This window comes from Nipponia nippon, unplaced genomic scaffold, assembly GCF_047370975.1.
Source record: "Nipponia nippon isolate SJK-2023a ecotype South Korea unplaced genomic scaffold, ASM4737097v1 scaffold_8, whole genome shotgun sequence".
Classification (NCBI taxonomy): Eukaryota; Metazoa; Chordata; class Aves; order Pelecaniformes; family Threskiornithidae; genus Nipponia; species Nipponia nippon.
This window is the reverse complement of record NW_028262402.1, coordinates 47,804,802-47,826,256: the sequence shown is the minus strand read 5'-3', so window position 1 is coordinate 47,826,256 and position 21,455 is coordinate 47,804,802. Positions and strand designations below refer to the sequence as shown.

The 21,455-nt window shown below is 43.7% G+C and overlaps 1 protein-coding gene across 3 annotated transcripts in view; it reads left to right on the top strand.

Annotated features, from left to right (window-relative positions):
- KANK1 (KN motif and ankyrin repeat domains 1) overlaps positions 1 to 21,455 on the top strand; it is a 132,248-nt gene that overhangs the window by 80,046 nt on the left and 30,747 nt on the right. For all 3 annotated transcript variants that reach the window (XM_087742153.1, XM_087742154.1, XM_087742152.1), the window contains exon 3: positions 452 to 568. In XM_087742153.1, the coding sequence (XP_087598279.1) occupies positions 532 to 568 (37 nt within the window). In that variant the 5' untranslated portion in view covers positions 452 to 531. The remainder of the gene's footprint in view (positions 1 to 451; positions 569 to 21,455) is intronic.

Genomic DNA, 21,455 nt, shown 5'->3' with positions numbered 1-21,455 from the left:
GGTATGGCTCTTCTATAGGTGCTCTTCACCTAAAAATCCTCTAACCTGGCCTACATAAACCTTTGGGTAGTTTACAACTTACATAGGTGCCAGCAAATGTGACGAAGCTGCTGTGGTACAAGGTAGCCTAGCCGCAAACTGCAAAAAAGCTCGGGGTAGACCAAAAAAACCAAGGCCAGTTGCAAATTCAGCTGGTTACATCCTCACCGAGGTCAGATATGGAGCAGCGGTCCTTCTTGGAGGTTGTCAAAGCGCCGCAATTCAACTTCAGCCACCAGGACAGCGATGGGATTTGTGATAGCTAAGATGCTGATTAAGAGGAATATATTTACTGCGATGCTGAAGTGTGCACTGAAGATGAGACTGTAAACACTCAGAAATGCCTACTGCTTAATGTACCTAACTTCTTAAAATTGTACGGTTTTAACTGGCTTTCTCTCCTCTGTTTCAGGTTGCATGTCTGGTTGGACTTGATGCATGGCATTTGCATGACACCTAACAGCCTAGCTCTGGATGTGTCACTGAGCAAACATGGCCTACCCAGCAAATACTAACAGCAGTACTACAGGTAACTCATCGGGAATACTTTTCTCCCTTTGGATTATGAATATTGTTTTAAAAAAAAACTTTTTTCTTAAATTGTGAAACTAGCAGAAAAGGGAAGTAACAGCAGCTAAAACTAAATACCGAAAATTAATTTCCTGGTAGATCAGAGCCTGTCTGTTCCCCTACCACCTCCCCTGATAATCTTTTAAATATTTAAAGTGTGGAAAGTTGTTTGCAAAGATGTAAGGGCTGGCACTCGGTTGTTCAGTATGCAGCGCTGTCTGCTTTCACGGACCTGCACTGGCTTATACGAGGCTCTGAGAGGCCTAGGGGTTTGCTGCAAAAAGTCATATGATTGTTATCCTGTGCCTGTAATTAACTTGTGAGATTAACCAGCTCTTACACATCGAATCCCCAGCCCTTCCTGGTCACTTTTATGGGTCAGGCTAATTTTTGTTTCTTGCTTCTCACCAAAACATAAAAGCATTTCTCCAGCAACATCAAGAGGAGGTGTTAGTTCATCTCATCTCACTTTTTCATTATTTTAAGAAGCTCCCAAGATGTCTGTTTTGGTTGGGTGATACTCTTTGAAATAGATCTCTTGGCATGTTCAAAGGTTGCTGAGGAGGACTGACGGGTCAGGAGGGGGCAGAGATTGCAGAACGATTGACAACAGCACAGCAGCAGCGTTCCTCCTGTGGTTGTGTCAATATTTTCCTGTTCTCCTGATCACTGCACAAACATAGCTTTAGCGCATTACAGCTGAGGGTGCTACAGTGGGATTATACGGAAAATTTCAAGTGCATGGCAGGAGCTTGTGGGTGCTCTTTTGAGACCTCCTAATGTAGGTATGATGGGAAATGGATTTATCAATGAAGGCTGGGGTGGCTGGGAGCACTTTGAATATCCTGGGAAGGAACATTAAATATCTTTTTTGTTATGCGTGTAAATAGACATTTCAGCTTTTTTTCCCCCCTAAGGCTCATGCACTCAGTGTTCAAATGCTACTCGCTAGATCACAACACACACATATTCAGAATTGGCTTAACCGGTGGATTTTAGCACCAACCTCCTTTGAAAGCATGTTCTGGTATGGAAACAAATCCTGAACTACTCACTGTGCTCACTGTAGAATTGTTCTAATTAGTGCAAGGGATTAAAGCATTTTGTGTGCAGGAAATTAGAAATATGGAGTGTCATTATCTGCAGTTTATGCAAAAGAAGTCTTTTTTTAAAGGCTAGTGGAAGTTACATGAAAACATTGGAGTTGCTTTTATCTGTTGATGATTTAAGGCTAAATTTACCAATTTTGTTAAATCCTGAGACCTCTGAAAAAGGATATTCTCCCCTCCCCCATTTTTATACCGTTAAAAGTATATTCTCTAAGAAAGAAATTATACCCTTTTGTAACCTTTTGTAATCCTTTTGAGAAGGCGGACTTCAAAACCTCTGCTGTGTGACTTACCTGTTGCTGTTTACTGCCTAAACACCCCACGTAACTTGACTTTTTTTCAGTAATACACTTTTAACTTAAGTCATGCAGAACAATTTCCTCAGCTTACAAGGAAAGAAAAATTGTGCATGGGCTGTTACTGATTGGTTTACTAATTTTCTGCCCTCCCTGCAGTAGAATTGTCTATTGAAAAAGTTGATAAGCTGACATATAAGTCTAAAAGAAGCTAAATGGTTTTACTGGGAATGTGTTAATGCAGATGAAGTTTTAGTTGCAAGATTGTTATGCAAACAAGGCTTCTTGCAGGGTAGAAGCTGTTTGTTGCCTTATTCATAGAAAGACGCTATAATGAATTGCAAGTATTTAGTTCAGAGCTAAATTGGACAACATTTTGCAGAGACTGTCAGGACTTGTTGGCTTTGCAAACCCTTCAGGCCGGCGTTCTAACATGCAGCTATCTACGCCCGTGTCTCCAAATCCTCAGCAGTTCATAATGGACAGAGTATTGGGCTGCAAATACCTGTGATTTGTTATCCTGCCATGCTGCCTGGGAGAGAAAGCCTTTGGATGAGCAGGAACTGATTTGGGCGTTGGAGGTATTGAAGCAAGTTTCTTAATTGCATGGAGCTCTAAGAGTGGAAAGGCAAACTTCAGGGGTGGTGTTTTCTGCACCCTCTGAATCAATCAGCAACAGGAAAAAGAACTAGAAAGACTTGTTACGGACTACTAAGCTGCGTTTATGTTACTTGAATATTTTGGCAAGTTTGACCACATGTTCAGCTGCGTTCAAGTACGAGGTGACTAAGGAGCAGTAGTTTGCTTTGGTTAACTCGAGAATGTGAGTACTTACACTGTTAATGGTTATGCCTATGTGCCATTTCGGTCAATTTTTTCGGTATACAAGCCTGTATGGACTGCTGCTGCTGCACATAAAATCTGTAGTGGAATGCTTGAATTTGGAACTTGTTTCAAGGAAGGCTCAAGCTGTTTTGCACTTCTACAGAGATTAATTTTTTAAGGATGTTGATGGGAAGTACATTTTCTGTAAATATTTTCAGTGAGTGTGTATGTGAGATAAGCTACAAAGCAAACGATGACTTTATCATGAAACCACCTATCATAAATTTCTCTGCCTCTTGCATATCTTGGTAAAGACGTGAACTTTAAATGTGGCGAATAAATAACAGGCTGTGATTTAGTCTTCAGTACTGTTTGTCAATAGTTTTGTTTGCTGCTGACTTAAAGTTTTATCACTCTGTTCCTGGTTTCATTGCACAGACGTCTTGCAGTGAACTGTATTTCTGTAAGCTGCAAGCTTATTTGTTCATCTTTGCACGTTTTGGAAGTTGGTTTAGAGACTTGGTACTGATTTTGGACTAGGCTCTGTCAAAGTTGTGCCATCTGCTCAGTAAACAGCTGAAGGCTCTTAACACTAGTGATAGATAAATTGGTGCTTGCAGAAAAATTTGCTTTATTTTATCGGTTGGGAGCTGGGTAGTCACAACTGCTGCTTCAAGTCTGCTCTGGTGGCATGTGAGCTTGCTGCTCAGTCGGGTAAGCTCAGCAGCGTTAAGGAGGGCAATGGAAGTCCAGACCATGTCATGTACTCATCCAAGGAGCCGCAGCAGGAGCCGGGAAATACCCTGCATCTGTGGGGAGCTATTGAGAGGCTGGACTTGTTTTGGTGCATGATACAAATTAATTTCTCTTTGCATAGTGCAAGAAAAAAAAAGTGAGGTGATTGTTTCTTGAAATAGTATTAGTGTCTTCATTAACTGCTGGGTGAAACTTCCAGTAATTGTTAGCTTCTGTGCTTGCTAGGACTGATGCATAAATCCTCTATTTAATGAGGCTCTGCAAACATTTCCGTAGCGGTATCTGTAGAAAGATCCTCCAGTCAGCTACAAAAAGCACAGTGCGCACCAGCCTAAAACTTACCGGGCAGCTTGGAAATACTTCTGGCTGGACTTTCATTCCTTTCACTAATACCTAATTAGCTGAAACTTTGTTTTCAAAACACATGTTCTGAAAGGCACTGAATGGTGTGAAATTCCAGTCCAATTCCGTTTATTCTGATGTAGAAAACAAGGAAGCAGCAGAACAAACATAGAAGACTGATTTAAAAAGATAAAGGATTAAAAACTGTATTTGTTTCTAACCATAATGAAAACATCTGTTTTATTTGACTTCCCTAAGCACCTCATGCTCTGTATCCAGAGACTGCAGAATTGTCAGTCATCTCTTTAACAGGGACATAAAAAAGCGTTTTAACAGAAGAAAAGCTTTTCCAGTTTTCCTGAGTAGGACAGGCTGCAGGGGTCAGTATAGTAAGGCTGTTGCACAAACCCTTTCTTTACTTTGCTGTGAAGCAAATGCACACTGTTTTCTGTACATGGTGTCTGAGATTTCCCTGATCCTTTCTCTTTTCTCCCTTCTGTCTGCGCCTTCTCCCACACTCTTGTTTAAGGATTTGTGTTTCCATGCCTTCCCATCCCGCTTTTAACGTGCTTCTACTTACAGGAGTACTACATGTTACAGGGATTCATTTGAGCTATTTCTCTGTGTGTTCAACTCAGCTACATGCTTTACCTCCTTCAGATTCCTACACAGTTCTTAAAGCAGTGGCATCGTAGCAACTCACCATCATTTTTACCGTTGGTCTCTTTGCACCTGTAAAGCAAGGAACTGCTGCTGTAACAGCCAGAGTGCAGGCATCAAGTGTCTTTGCTCCCAGTTTACTCCTTTCACTTTCAGCCTGCCGTGGGCAGGGAGATGTCACTCCCAGCAGACTTGGGCATCCACCTCTGCTCTGGAGAGCGCGCCAGGGGCTGCGGGACCGCGCGTGGTTTGGTGGCAGGTACAAACGGTGTTGGAGCGCTGGTTCCCCTGCAGCAGCCTGGTGTCCCTCTGGTTATTTTATGTATGCACAGTTACTCAGCAGCACCCCGTGGACCTCTGGTTAGATTTTATTTGTATCTGAGCAGTTTTCTTGACTCTAAGTGAAGTTACAACTATGCACCAGTTAGTCAGAGAATGAGGCCATTACAAGAGGCTGTTGCCTGAATTAGTGTTGTTTGAGATATTAACGTCAGCGTGACTCAAAGACCAAATGTTTAATAAATGTGTTTTCCATCTGCTGGTATATAAATGCTTAAGCAACTGTTATAAAGTGTTATGAAAACCCCTGCTGATTTATTAACCCTTTTTATTGAAGCCAGTAAATAGAACACATGCTTGCTTAGAGTAATGTTTTTATCATACAAGTCCTCCTCACTGATTTGTAACAACTCTTACCAAACATTTGTAGACGCATTTTCCTTTCAGTTACTGGATTATTTGAGTTAGAGTCTCTCCTATGATTTGATTTTCCGGATGTGTATCATCTTAGGCAATATGCATGGAGTTTTGCATGATTTCCAGCCTAATGATCTGGAGTGTAGTCCAAGAAGAAAATGCTGTGCACCAGAACATTACCACTATTACTAATTTCAGCAGAATATCCACCAGTTTTCATTACTGACCTTCAGCCAATACACGGGCACTTACAGACATGAAGAAGTTAGCAACTGGAAGTGTTTGATTGCTAGGTAGTAGTCAGTCCGATAGATCCTTTAGTCCTGAGTATTGTGGGTGCCTGCCACAAGACCCCAGCTGACAGCCGCTTTCCCCTGCTTTCCTGCAGGGCTGGTATCACCGAGGTATCGCTGCGGTGCTACTGACACCCCGAGCTCTGAGCTTAGCAGCCTTAAATGCACTGAGTTTGCTTAGCTTAGCAGATGCAAATGACCAGGGTGCAGGTGAGTTTGTATTTTTATCAAATCAGCCATGCAAGCAATGGTAATTTGGTTGAGTCAGGGCTGTGTGATGAGAGGCTATTTAAGCTTGGGCTTGCTCCCCTACCATGCTCCCTGCTCTAAGCCTGCACCCGATAACCATCAGAGCTAATGGGGACAGATGTATGCCGAAGGTGTGCTTTGGCAGCTGGTGGGAGGCTCTTGCCATCGGGAGAGCCTGCTGAACTGGCATTTAGTCTTGTGCTTTCTGGATGGGCAGACAGCATGCAGGGCTGTCACTGGGATCCTGCTCCTGCCTCACCCACAAGTGATCTAGTGAGTCACTCTGGTGGTGCCCAGTATTTAAAAACAAGCTAGGGTGGGACCCTGAAATCTGTGGGGTGAAGGGTGAGTGACTCTCCAGTGATTTCACATCAGCTCTATCATAAGGCGTATCAAAATTGCCATCAGTGTGCTGTAGTACACTCAGTGATGCCAGATCTGCTGTAAGGACAGATGGCTGGAGATGGAGCACATCATCTCACAGCCAATGCCAACTTTCTACTTGAATTGATACTTGTTTCTTCTGCAATTGCTAGTTGATATCTGTAATCCAAGGGTGCATTTGCTGCTGCAACAGAAAGCTTGAAAACACATGGACTTGCATTTACCCAACCTGGAGGTGTTTATCAGACTGAAGAGGATCAGGGATCATGCACCTTCTTTTACATAGGACTTGTTGCCTGAAGAATGCCATTCAGGCCTGATTTTGGAATCTACTGGAAAGGGAAAGGGCAGGAAGGAGTTAGAAAGGATACAGTAAATACAGTGTCATTAGGAGCTGAGGACAGGCCCAGATAGCCCAGTCCTTAGAAATGGAAATTGGATGTGGTGGGAAGCAGATGGCCCAAGACACAAAGCCATGTAAGATGCAGATGCTTTGCAGAAGGACAACGCACCATGAGAAACAGAACAGGTGTAATTGTTCTGTCTTTTGTTTGGAGATCATTGCCGTTGTGTCTTGCTCTGGATTATCTTCTGCAGCTGCCCAGAAGCTTCTTACATCTCACCTGGACAGCGGGCTGTGTTCATTCCTCTCTGATGCCCGCTTGCTCATGGAGTAATGCACGCTCTCCTTGTGTGAGCTGTTGAGATGCATTTGTATGTGCAGCACCTGGACCTTCTCATGTGGCCAGCTGCTGCTCCCTGTGGAAATACATGCCCTCTACACCCTTGGAGGTAGCGAAGGGTCCTGATCTCGTATTTTAAAGCCAATAATGCTCTAGGAACTAAACAGGCATGCCTTGCTGTTTATGGTACCTTGCAACCTCACTGAACTAGTGGCAATTAACTGTGGTAAAAGCCCTTAGGTCTTGTGATGGAAGTCACTGCTTTGCACTGATCTGGTGGTGGTCGGGTGAGAGGTGCCTGTGTGGAGGAGCAGCCTGTGGGGCTGCGTGAGGAGCAAGCACCGGTAACGGGGCAGGCACGTGTTACGGGAAAAACAGCAAGAATAAACTTTTTCCAGACATGAAAAATTATTCTCTCTGCATCTTCTTCCTTCGCTCAGCAAATCAGCAAATCTTCCTGTGGCCATTTAACCTAAAACCGTGTATTTTTCCCCAAAACTATTCTACAGTATTCCTCACTCCATTCCCAGATTCTCCTGCAGAAAGCAGTTTATGAATAATGCATATGAATCTTCTCCCTGTGGGAAGGGAGGGAATTTTGTTGCCTTTAAAAGGATATGGTCCCCCAGGGAAATGGCTTGGATGGAAATAGCCTGATTACAGCTGGTTGTCTTCTGTGGGTGAACACTAAGTGCCTGCATTTAGACATGTTTCTTGCAGAAGGGTTACTGCTGGAGCAGAAGTCCTTGGGAAGCTTCTTGTAATAGCCGCCTCTCTTCTCCCCCCCTTTCGTGCCATTTGTAAGGCCTTGGATTAGAGATGACAGAAGGGCAGCCCTTCCCATATCATGTTTTCACAGCAGTTTTAGAGGCTGAGGGAGCGTTCGGGCTGCCCACGGAGGCATTGCTGCTGTATCTCCGTTTCCTTCCTCTGGAAACATGACTCCCCTTGGTGGCAGAGTACAGATTCCTGCCAGGATGTCCCTCTGTGACCAGCTTCGGGACAGAAGTGTGCTTGTGGCCACCCTCCCCTTTCTTCCATTCCCTCCTCTGATTTCATCCGGAGATCGCACTTACCATATTGGCTGAAAGCGATGGCTGACCTCCGCTGTGGGATGCACGTTGCAGCTTGCAGTGTCTGGGGGTTAGCAGGTCAGCCGGGTCCAAATAGGGATCTCCCCCTCCCTTGTCTCTAACTCTTTCAAACTCTTCATAGCCTATACTCAGTCTGCATTAGGTACACTCTCCTGAGATTTTTCTTCACCTGACTCTTCACGCAGACTTTGACAAAAGTAAGTGCTCAGACGCTCGGAGAGGTAGGTGAGTGTGAGATCCCATCCTATTCTTTCATGCTTTTGGTCCATCGTTCCCCACTTGCGAAGCCCTTTTCCCTGTACAAGTAGGTAATGTGACCCTTACCCCTCTCACAGCCCATCCCTTTTTCTTGCTCAATTTCTCCTCCCTAGTTATCTCACACTGTAATGAGTGTTCTAGGTAATTGTTGTATCTTTTTTTATTAATATATTCCTGTATGTTTTTTCTTCATAACAATATGCTGCTTTCCTTCAACATACAGGACGTGTCTGTGATATTTCTGTATTGTCCTTCAGTGTTTGCTTGAAAGCAGGAGAGAGAGGCATGGAGGGAGGGGGTGGAAACTGTTTTTAATAGCTGGGTTTGAAGGTTTGGTCAGATTGGCGTGAGGATCAAATTAACTGATAATTGGGAGCAGATTGTTCTCCCTGTGTAAACCAGACATCGCTGGTCTGGAGTAGTCTCTTATTGCTGAGGGGCATGTTTGTTGATGTACTCCTAGCCCCTTCCCTACCCTCTCTTCACACAACCAACCCCTGTGCCTGGAGCACCATCATATGGGTTGCAGAAGATCTAATAATAAAAAGAAAACACTTGTGCAGCTTAGCTGTTGTTACGAGAATTTCAGGTCTAATCCTAGGAAACAGGTCATGTTTTAACACTTCATATACACTGCTTGATAAATCTGAAGTGTGCAGCTTTCAAAGAAGAAAGTACAGTATAAGAAAACACAATAAAATGCATGGTTGTGGTTGAAAACGTGGACTGACATTTGCATGTGATAGAGGCACAAAGACAAGATCAGAGCAGTCATGTTTCAAGGGATTATGAGGATCAGCAGTGTTTTTTCACTTCAAGAAGTCCATGGCTAAGCCCTTTCTCCCCCTTTTCCCCCTCCCTCGAGCAGAAATTGTGATTCTTAAATTTTAGATATGTTTTTCCATACCTTAAGTTAAGAAGTTTTAAAAAAAGTGTATTTTAGAATCATTCTCTTCTGCTCCTGTACTCTGTTCTTCTACATGGAGACAGATGGCTGTTACATAGCTTTTAAGCTTGCCAGTACTTGAATGTGCTCACAAGGCTGTGCATCCACTGCATCGCCCTTTAGACTTTCACCATCCTCCCTTGCCATCATTAGTTACAATCCTGTTCTCTTCCTCTGCTCTTAGACAGCATGTCTTCCATCCAGGATGCTCGTCTGTTCCTTTTTGTTCCCTGATATTCATCTTGGCCCCCTTCTCCAGTGCTTGGTCTCACCCCAGCTCTCCTTGAGGACACGCAGGGACTTCTCCCCGGGTGCAGTCCCTGGGGAGTGCAGCCTGCGCCTCCCCCCTGATAACCAACCCTCCTCTGCCCCCCGGCTTTGCCTTTAATGCTCAAAGGCTTCCTCACAACCCATCTTCAGTGCTGTGGAAAATGCACTGTTGAGGACTCTGGGAAAATTACTTCCTTCTCCCTTTGCAGAGAAAAGTTTTAAGGCTACAACTCTACAAGCATGTGCATGGCTCAGCCAGACCATCTCAGCCCGTATCGCTGTAGGACAAGACACCGGGTACAGCCAAGACCGCAGCAGCAGGAGAGACATCTTTGTGTGAAACTGAGTGTAGCATCTCCTGCTCCACTCCAGCTTTACTGTCCTTCTCCAATCCTGCTGCTGCGTGATGTACTGCACGCACTGTTTATCATGGCACATTAATAATGAACATGCATAGTCTTGCCCATGTGTCCCATTAGTTATGCGTGGCACTTGCTTTTTTCCCCAGTTTGTGTGGCACTTTTCCTTGCCTCAGCGTTTTGCGTAATCAGTATGTTACTGTGGGTAGAAGTGCAGTATTTCTGCGTTAATCCATGGTGTTTGATTGCAGAGTCTTGATCCAAGTAGGAAAGAGATGCCTAAAACCGTAGCCTATACTGTCTCTGTGGCAAAGCCATGAGTTCCCTCCTGCACCCTCTGCCTCTGCTCAGCTGGGGAGGTGGGGGGTGATGAGTGATGGGCATGGGATGCCTTCCATGCTGGCAGGATCCACCATCTAACCCCGAATGACTCGGTGTGCTTTTTCCAAATGCATGAGGAGGCAGCCGCTAGGCTGACACCTCCACTTGAGTTCCCAACAGGAAGAAGTTCAGTTTGCATCCTTGTCTGTGGCATAAGAAGCCTGTACATGTATTTCCAGATTTAAGAATGCATATTTTTCTTTAACAGTCATGGATTTTTCCTGTCTCTTGTATTCATGTTCAGTGTCATTCACTTTTCATCTCTACAAAACGGGAAAGCAATGCTGACCCGTAAAGCCCTGCTGGGAGCTGCAAGCTGAGTTGCTAGCTCATGCAGTTCTCATGTCTGAATAGAAGCAGGCAAATATGTCTGACTGTCTAAATAAAAAAGAAGAAGAAAAAAAATTCACCAAATTTGAAGGCTTGAATGGTCTACTCACTCCCACCACAAGACTTCTTACCATAAGCTTTTCGAAGCAGTTATGTTGGGAGAACTGTAGAGATCATGACTTGCCTCATGACACACAAAATACCAAGTAGTTGAAGTTCATTCTGTGCGAAGCTCAACCAAGTGGACACTTAATGATGATACAGGGCGCATTTTTCAGTTGCATCCTCTCTGTGGGTAGATGCTAACTAGTGAGGGACCTAATTGTAGCGTGCAAAGTCTCTCATATGGAAGTTTGGAGTGTTACGTAGTCACTGGGTCCGATTAATCATCCATAACTGTATCTCCAGGCACGTGACTGGTAGATCTCGTTACAGTACTAAGACATCAGCTGCAGTCGGACATGTTGAACCCAGTTATTGAATAGCTCCCAGCTACCCTGATAATAAACATTTGACACTGTAACTTAAAACCCATCCTGGACCACCCCTGGCCCGGGAAGTCTCTGGGTCGCAGGTTTCTGAAAGCCAAGAGGAGAAATGTTGCTGTATGTTTGCTTTCTTCTTATGCACTTCCAGAGGCATCTGCTAGGGGGAAGAAGGTGGGTAGGCCAGATCAGTCTCAGGTATGACCTAAATGGCTAGCGCGTTTTAAATCATTCTATGGAAACCAGCTGCCAAATTCTGAAAGGCTGTAAAGAAAAAAAAATCAAACCTACAGCAATGCCACCCTTTTCTCCCAAAACAAAATCCACCAAAACAAAACCACGAAGAACCCCATATCCAACCTTCGCCAAAACGCAACAGCCGTGTTTTTTGGCGGTAGGAACATAAAACCGACAGTGGTGGATCAGGCCAAGCTCTGCGCTCCCCTGGACAGGATCATGTTAATTGGGCAGATTATTTCATTCTTTCCAAGCAGAGCCACTTCAGTGCTGAGGAAATGGTCTGTTGCAGGCAAATGTTTTGAAGAGTTGCGTTTCATCCTTCGCCTTTCACAGATCCATTGTGCCCTCTCTGCCTTTTGTTTTTAAAAGGGGTGTGAAATAACTGGCTCTTCAGATAAGAATTTACCAGATGGATGGCTGCCCATACACCAAATCTTACATTCACTCTGCTGCAGACCAAGTCAGGTTTTTTGGTCAGTGGGGAGCTGTGTTCTGACCTCAGTTTTGTTTCTACTGTAAACAGTAGCTGAATGAGTTTATTTGGCACCATAATGGTCTCAAAGGCCAAGAGAATAAATACATGTGTGCTCTTTGCCCTTTAGGTTTTACTGGTGCCAAGCCAGACATGTGCCTCCATATTTGACTTGCTGGACAAGGGACGAAGTGCTGATACATGTTATGGGTTATTGCTTGCACTTGTAGCAGGTCTTTTTCAGCCTACTGAGTTGACTGAGTTTTGAGGAGAGTCCACTGAAGGTGCGTGACTTGATGCAGGGCTCGTTCAGATGTCAAGCCCTTGAAACCGCAGAGTAATGATAAACAGATGGAGCATGTGGAGACAGCTGCTAAAATTTGTTCTTCTCTAAACAGGATATCATGCTGTCTTTTTTTAGAAAAATGAAATAATATAATGTTAAGAGATTTTTATTTTCCTCTGAGCAGAATCGTAACTCTGAGAAGGATGTTTTGGCCACACCCTCTATTCTCATACTTTATCCTGGGTGTCACGTTTTTTTTTCACAGCAGAAAACTAGATGGGTATTTTCATGTTCTCCCCTTCCTGGTGTGAAGAACCTGCTGATGGAGATGCCCACCAGTAACACCCGGTGCTGCTGCATACTGCTTGTCCTCACCTGGCTGGTCACTTGCTCTGCAGGTCAAAAGACGGGGCTTGAAGGGCAGCGAGCGCAAAGCAGTGGTTGCACTGGGTCCAGGCAGTGTTTCGAGGGCTGAATTTTTGCTTTTGTCTCCCTAAACAGAAAGCGTGAGTCAGGTTTCAGCTGCCCTAGAGTTTTTCTGTCTTCTAGGAGAAACTTCAAAGTATGGTTAGAAGCTGTTCCCAAAGCACTGTTTGTGGAAAGCTGCTTTTCTTTACGGATGGGGTGGTTAGAGCAGAGACCAAACCAAACCAAGTTCACTTAAAATTCAGTACCTTCGTGGCCCATAGATGCAACAAGTTGGCTACATCTAGAGAGCTTCTTTGGACTTTCTTGGGGAGCTCATGTTTTATAGTGTATGCATCAATGACTTGTAATTCAAGAAAATAAATGTAAAATTACCTAGAGGGCAGGACCTAGTTTATATTCCAAAAGCTGATGCCTGTAAGTATTAAATATTACTTTGCTTCATATTAAGTACCACTGAAGCCACTAGACATGTTCAGGAAACACTTTTATTGGAAGTCTGTGCCATTTAACTGAAGGCACTGTGGAGTACTTGGATCTCTCTCCTGTCATTTCAGCACAAGATCCCACTTCTGCTCGAAGCACAACTCTTCCAATCTGCAGTGATCTTCGAAATCGTTTCAACAATTCATGCCTCTTTTTTTCTTTCATTTTAAGTGTTCTTGGGAATCTGGATGGAAGGCATGGTAATAAAACTCTTTTCCTTTAGTCCTGTGAAGTCTCTTAGGACTGTTATCCTTGTTAAATCAGCCTCTCCCCTTGCCCATTTACTTTTGAAGTCCCTGTTTGGTTATACTACAGCAACTGCTATTGTAAGCAGATGTGAAGAGAGATGGAACTGAGGCCTTTGAGAGCCTCTTTATGATGCTGAGAAGTGACGCTTTTTGCATCTGGAATCCCAGTTGTCTTTGAGTTAATACCTGCTGTTATGTGGAAACAAGAAAATTGAATATGGAAAAATCAGATATGTTTGTGCATAATTTCAAAAGTGCTTGTACTACCATGAAGGATGTCTCATGTATTGGCTGCATTCCAGAAAAAAAAAAAAACACGCAACTGTCTGTGTCTGTAACTTTATGCTAGAAGTTTTTATTTTTATCCCTCAAATTATAAGTTGCATTCGAGAAGAGTAAACAAAACGAGATTGAATGTAATGCAGGCAGAATTGCAGGCAGTGGTGGTTACAACAGAGGTAATTGTTCTGCCCAAATTGTATCAATGAAGCTTTCTGTGCTCTCAGTCCACATGTGGGAGTGAGAAATGAGGGGGATGGGGGTGAAGGGCTTGGGGAAGAAGGGAGAGCGGGTGGAAGAGAAGTCACCTGAACTTTTAATTCCCTCTTGAGAATTAGATCTGTTGTCATCAGAGAAAAAAAAATATCTTTTTAGTGTGTCGTTTGGTACAGTTCCTTTTGTCCTGCTGCCCATTTCATGCATTTTAACCCTTGGGGAGCCAGAGGCGTCACGCAGCATCTGAAGTGCCATGAAGGAAAGCACTGGCGCTGCGCTGGGCTGGCTGCCAGGCTAGGACTGTCTCAGGAAATTCCAAATGAGTATAAATAAATGCTCTGTAGCAACCTCTGGGCTCCCTGCCTGCTGATGTGTCAGGAATACGCACTCCCTTTAAGGCAAAGGAAAGTGTGCTTCAGACTTAATTTCCTGAAAAACTAAACGCGGCAACGTCCAAGGGTTTGCTTCTGGGTGGATCGGTGAGTGAGACCCTCGGACGGGGTGGGGGGAGAGGTGAGATGCGAGCGGCTGCCTCTGCTAGCGCTGCGGGCCAGCTTAGAAAAGGGATGGGGGGCACCCCAGGCTAGCACAGCTGAAACCAGCCCTTGATGTGCTTTTAGGATATTAAGTTGGGATGGAGTTTTTTCGGTTTTTAACAGTGGCCGGTTAGCTGCGTTGTCTCATAAGTGCTGCTGTCTGACGGGAGTTCGCACTTGCGGTTTCACGCACCTCTGGTAGCCTCTTTCTTTTTGTTGTTGCATACGGAGTAGTTTATTTCCTTCAACAAATGCAGGTTTTCTAGTGGGAGAAAGTGAAGGGAGCGCTGCACTTATTTAGTGTAAGGCATCGTTTCAACAGCAGAAAGGTAGCTGTTACCCCTAAAGTTGCTCATTTTGAATACTGTTCATAGACTTTCAATTATAAGCCACTTTTTTTAGCTATTTAGAATGTGCATAAAGAATTACTTCTAATAATGACCTTTTCCATATTTTCTCTGATGACCACTTTTTAAACGTTTTGGGAGAAAATCAGTTTATCGGTCTGAACTATTGTAAGTGCAGGGAAAAAGCTTTCAGTGTTTTTGGAAGATGCAAATTGCTTATGTTTTTGAAGTTTGTAAGGCAACACACATCTTATCTCACACAAGGAATCAGATTAATATAAAAAGGGGTAAGAGGCAACAATTCCTGGTATTTGAAATATCATACTGATTATGCAGCATAAACCATATTCCTTATGGAGGTAAGCATGTGACAAAATAATGTCCTTCCAGGACTCGTAAATACAAATATTTGTAGAACCATTCTTGCAGAAGACAATTCTTCCATTTTTTCTACCCTGTGCACAGCTGTAAGACCAAACTGAAACTGTAAATCAGTTTTAATATTCCATGGCAGGTTTATATCCCAGGAGTCCAGGTTCTTTCCCGATGGTTACTCCTGTTACAATAGCCCTATGTATCTGTTCTCTGCTTCTCACCTCTTAAGAGATTTATAGGCACAGAAGGGTAATGACATTATAAATCTAAATATTTTGGGTTTTTGATTCAGTTGTTCTTGGCTAGAAAGCAAACACAGCCTTCTTCGCTTGGGCTTCAGCAGGTAACGCTGGTGCACATTTGTGTTCAAAGACATTTTCAGGCAAACACCTGGCTTGCATCCATGACTCCTTTTGGCCCCCATGGAGAGTCAGGAGATGATTTGGATGAGTGAGGAAGGAAGAGAAATATTTGAGAGTTTAGTCCTCTTCTGCTTTGCCAGCCCTCTATCTGGGTTTTGTGAAGCCCATCCTAGTATGTGGATGCAAGCCTTGGTCTTTGTAACTATTTTTTCCTTTGTCATTTTTCTTGTGGCAGTGAAGTGGTGGAAAGTAACAGGGGATGAGGCATTGTTGGAAGAGTGGGGCTGCCATGCCATATTTCCAAGGGCTGACAAGGGAGGCAGGGGAACTTTGGGGTTTCTCCTGTGCAGCAGAGGACAGCGAGCTGCCTTACAACACTGGGGCTCAACCTCGTGTTCATCAGCATCGCTGGCTGAACCAGTTAGCCCAGATCTGTTGGGATGTATTTTCGGAAAGGAGAGCTGTGGTGGTCTGAAACTGAGCTGCTCTGGTACTGTGGTCAGTAGAGCACATCATATGGCTTTCTCCCAGGCTGCGAAGAGCTTGTGATTGGTATCTACTGTTTGCCATAACTTATATTATTTTGCCAGGCCTGAGTTAGTCTGATTTGGAAAGTGTCTTTAAATGGAATGCTCTTCATTTGTCACAAATGTGCCTGGAGCCAATAAGTGTGCACACGGTAGAAAGTGAATGAAATAAATGCTTCAGGGAATGATGAAGGGCAGTTCTCAAGTAGACAAATAGCGCAAGATGAAAAAAATGCACATGGAATCAGGTGCTTGGAAAGAATGAGTTCATACTGTTTGGGACTTGCCTTGTTGGCATCTGGTTTCCAAACGTAAGTAAACAGGACTGAAATGACCCCTGTTTCAAGGCCAAAAGTAAAGGATGACTGTTGACACCTTGTCGCTCTTCCCAGTGACACCTGAGAGAGCAGGAGGCTAACTGTACTATGAGGACATGAGCATCTTTGAGGGGAGAGCATTTTCTGTGGCTGAGCCAATGAAGCCCCTGTCACCAGTTCAGTGGTTTGCTTTCAATGTAAGGCAAGCTCTTTCTTCTTCAGTTACATTTCTTGACACAGCATATTGGTTAAAGTGGCATTTGTGGAGGATGATTTGGGAAATGCATCAGTACAATGCAACTAAGGCTGCCACTTGCTTCTGACTTGCTTGATGGTGGACCTGCTGGTCATGCTCGGAGCCGCAGTGCACCCACAGGCTGACTTGTGACAGCAATTTGCCCAGGTGGCCACTGTTTTTAGAGTAGTTTCTACCCAGAGGTGACAGCGCTGTTGATAATAGCAGCAGGCCCCACCATGGTTTCTGCTCTGCTCTTGCTGCTGGTGGGGCAGTTAGCAGAATAAGCTAATGACTCTATCCCTTCCCACCCATGCCCTGCTTCCTGCCAGCTGTAGTTTTATTTCCCCTGGGACCTGTGAGTCAGAAACCGGGATGGAGGCAAAACAGACTAGCCTCTTAGTTTTGAGTTTCTGTGGTTAGCGGCCTTGAGGTGGTGCACATACAGAGATGTCCCACCACAGAACTGCCAGATCTAGAGCTATTCCCAGAAAATAAGAGCAGATGAAAAGGAGACTTGTTATCAGCCTCAAATAAGAGAGTTGTCAAGAATATAAAGCGGATTATGTGAATTTTGATAAGGGGGGCATATTGCAATCACTCTCAGGACACTTGGTTGTGCCCCCGCCCCGAATAGATTTCTCATAAACAAGATTCATTCTTTATTCAGGGTTAATTAATTTGCATGACTTTCTTACAGCCTGTATTTTATATTTTAAATGCACTTCTGTTTGAGCTGCAAGTTTTCAGTTCAGAGATTCTAGAAGTAAAAGTTTTAGACATTAGAAAGACTAGAGAGGGTTAGGAGGTGTGTTTTTTTAAAAGTGGTTTTTACTTTCAGCTCACAGGAATAATTTTTAGTTGTGGTTACATGATGTTCAGGTGTAAACTCTGTAAGTAACTCGTTTTTACCATGTGGAGGAAAACCTCTAATGGTGTAAAAAAAGGTAATGTGACCTTGAAAGACCCCCTCCTAACACCAAAAAGGCTATTTTTTAAATATATATATATAAAATATATGTAATATTTTTATATATATTAAATAAAAATATATATAAATGCCTTTGGGTAGCAGGCTGATGAGCATTCTGAACATACCAAAATGCTCTGGTTTTCATAGCTATGAAGAGTAGCCAGCACATAGTTAGCAAACATGCAGCAAAGGGAGAAGAATAAGAAAATCCAGAGTCTCTTCTACAAGGTTAAGAAATGGTTCTGTGGTTTAGGAATTGACTCTTGAGGAGGAGGTAACAGGGGGACATCCAGACTAGTGCATCCATCTGATCATTGGTACCATGGTGAGAGCTGGCTCATTGTTTTTGCTATAATGCTAAGCAAATAAATATTTATTAAGTTTTTATTATAATGGTAATCCTAGTATAATGCTAAGCCACTAAGATTTTTCAGGTTCAAAGGAACATAACTGCTTGAGAGACTCTCTTCACTGTGGGTTGATCAAGTGAATGGAAAAGCCCGATTAAGTCGATGGAAAGACTTCTGATGCTTTTAATAGCCTTTGCATTGTGGCTGTGATTGTTTTGAGTTTTTCTTCTATTGCCTTCATGGTCTTACTTCTAGAAAGAGCATGGTATTAAGACAGCAGATCCATTCTTAAAATACCTTCTTTTACCAATGTTGCGTGGTAAATGTGGCATCGCAGCCCAGTGCCCTAGTGTTTGCATTCACAGTGCAACCAAAACACAGCAGCCCTCTGAACCATCTTTCTTCAACATTGCTGCTGCTTATGTTCGTTGACTTAAGGTGGTGTCCTCAGTTCACTTCTGTGAGGCTTGCCATTACAAACATCTGAGCTGGAGCTTCTACATCTTGAAATAAAAACCTATTTATTACACAGTATCATAGTTTCAGCCTTTCTCTGTTATTATTATAATTAGGGAAGTGGCTATCCCCCATTTTTGTATTACAACTCCCAACACAAAGTACTGAGGGGTATTTAGATGTCACATTTAAAAGTCAGCTGCCCACCTGGGGCATTGACACATAAATTTTAAAAAGTAATCTAAAAACCTTATAAAAATATTTCACCATTTTTCTGCTCCTCGTTTTTCTTTGAGATTAAATTTGCAGCAAACATTTTACACTGGAGATTTATTTCTTCAGTAAAATGTGCAGTAAATGGAATTCCTGTGTAACAGGAGAATCCTCCGCACCTGTAACTGCGGGGCTGGTAGCAGGGTTGGTCATCCCTTTGGCATTTTGGTTTGGACTGTAGTACCACATACCCCGCAGCCTCACTTGCATCAGGAGTTAAATCCCGTTTGCTCTAGGCATAGCTGTAGCTGAGTAATAGCAAAACAGATTACCTTTCTTACAAGGAGGTATTTATTGGTTGTTTTCCCATAGCAGAAAAAGGGGGGGAAGGTGTTGTCAGCCACGTCTACACTACAGTGCAGCGTGCTGGGCGATTGTGCCGTTGCTTGTACAAGCTGCGCTGGGTCATCCGGGCACTCCAGCCTGGCGCGGCAGAAAGGGCATCCCGGGCCAGCACCAGGGTGTCGTCGTGGGCAGCTCCGTGGTGTCGTCGTGGGCAGCTCCGTGGCTTGGCGCTGCTGTGCTGCGGTGGCTCTCCTCCTTGTGGGAGACAAGCAGCCAACTGAGGCAGCCTGCGCGCCACACCTGCGGCGTGCTCCGCGCCACCGCTGTGTGCTTCGGCTGCAAAGGGAGAAAAGAAAACACTCGATGCTCCTGCTGTGTCTGACAAAGTACAGAAACAACTTTCTGTTTCTTGTAAGTTTTTCCCTCTCCGTTCTGGGAATAAAAGAAAATAAAAATCTGATTGATTGATTGTTTGGTTTTTGGGCTTTTTTGTCTCCACCTTTGAAAATACCAGAGAGCTAGGCTGAATTGTTGGAGAGTTAGTAATTTCGTGGCATCTTCTGTATATTGCTAGCCAAAAGAAAGCTGATCGAATGAGTGTTCTGCAAAGCTAAGGTCTGTTTTCCAAGTTTTTTTCTTGTTCTTTTTTTTTTAACTTACATTCAAATCCCAACACCTGAAAAGGAGAATGGAAGAAAAATTGTTAATTATTCCATTCTGCTTTTTCTTTTTGAACAAGTGCTCAGCCTTCCGTGTGCTGCTTCTTTTCAGAACGCGAGGCTGATACTCATTTATGTATGCTGAAGAACAGAAAGAGAGAAGAACAAAAGCAGTATTGGGGGTGAGAGCAGGAAAGGAAAAGCGTCAGTTTCTTCTCTGTTGCAGTAAAGAATCAAAAAGTCAGAACTCTTTTTTTTTATCCCCTCTTTTCCTGCCCCAGATAACCTTTCAAACTGAAGTTGAGCATATAAAAATACTGATTTGACTCCATTTATGCCAGATATTGCCCGTGTATTTTTTCCTCTGCAGCATTCTTTATAAATTGTCTTATGCCATAACTCTGGAAGGAGACTCTGTTATTCATAACATTATTTCAATGGAAAAGACTTCTTTAATAACAGTCAGATCCAAGATGAAAATGCCTTAGAGCAGATATCATAACCAGATGGGGAGAGAAGGCTTTAGATGTGATGTCTGTATTTTTCAGGGCACTTTAGACTTTTAGCTTCAGAAATACATCTTCAGTTGCTTTTCTTTGCTCTTCCTGGACCCTCCAAGGCGGCTCCACAATAGCTTGCAGAACCAAAACTCTATGTCTGTTCACATCTTCACTGCTTTTCTCTCCCTCAGAAGTCTTGAAGCACATCAACTAAATGTCCTATTTTTTTCCAGTTCTCCTGGTCTGGGAGCAGACACGATTAATGTGGACTCCAGTAGGCTGACTCAATATTTTAATATACTGATGTTCTTGTGTAGTGCATTGGATAGAATATAATTTAATAGAACTTGGCAAGACTGGAATGTTTGGACAGAGCCAGTCCCAGCAGTGCAGGAGGTGAGAATTGAAGAGTGCATTTTTTAAATGCTGCCTGTGTCCTGTCCATGGTTATCCTGCAGCAGGGAGAGGGAAATGAAGTCTTTGCATACTTCTGGAGAAATGCATTAATAACGACAGCACCACAATGAGGCCTCTGTGCTTCACGGAGTGTTTTACTTCACGGGTACTGGCCTAAAAGCGTGATGTGTTTGTGTCTCATTGCATTTAAAGACATTTCAGAGGAAAACAGGAGTGTCTGCAGCATTTTCACAGACAAAAGTATATGTGTTTGTGCATCTGCACATACTGTTTTAGCGTAACACAATGGCGTGATTAATATTTGCCTGAGCTACTGTAGAGACTGGGGAACAGTTCTAATTTAAGTAGTGCCCATGATCAGCTGGCCAAGGATGGGACAAGGCACCTAACAAGAGTGCTTGTGCTGCCCGGTATTTGCTGCTATACTCCTATATGTGTTGGGGTGAATGGGGTAGGAATCTTTTGCTCACTTGAAGTCTCTGGGCATGAAGGTTTGCCTTCTGGCTGAAGGGCGAATAGATAGAGCTTCCGCTGAGGTTAATCTGAGGTACCTGCTTCTGTAGCACTTGGTACTTGCCCACCAAAGCTAGGGAGTAAGGGCATCCATGGTTCACCTAGGACCTAAGGGCTGAAAGGGGGAAGAGCTGCACTCTTATCAGGTGTTCATTCATTTCCTTTTTATTAGATTTTTTTTCTACTTTTGGAACCAACAAAACCATTTTTATTGCTTGAAGACAGCCATCCATTTTGCTTTGTTCCGTGCTTAACAGGCACACCCATTTTGGCCCTTTCTCTGAGACAGCAAAAGGCACAAAGGCTTGGCGCAGCTCCTGCACGCAGCATCGCAGTGTTGTGTTGTTGTCGGTAGATTGCATGCCTGGTCCTCGTTTGTCTTAAGGTATCAAGAAACGCCTCCAGAGATCAACTCATAATACTGGGGTTGTGTTGGTGGAGTGCTCACTGTGTTGTTTTAAGGAGAAGTAACAGGGAGTCAGGTCCACACACAGTCTCACGCTTGTGGAGCAGCAGGTACGAACTGTGTCCTGGTAGTGCTGCCAGCTTACGCTGAGGGCCGAAGGGGTTTCATTGCGAAGACACTGAGCTGCCTGCAGGTGTCGTGGAGAGGTTTAGTGAGGCATTCACTGTCAGTGTGATTTTTTTTTTA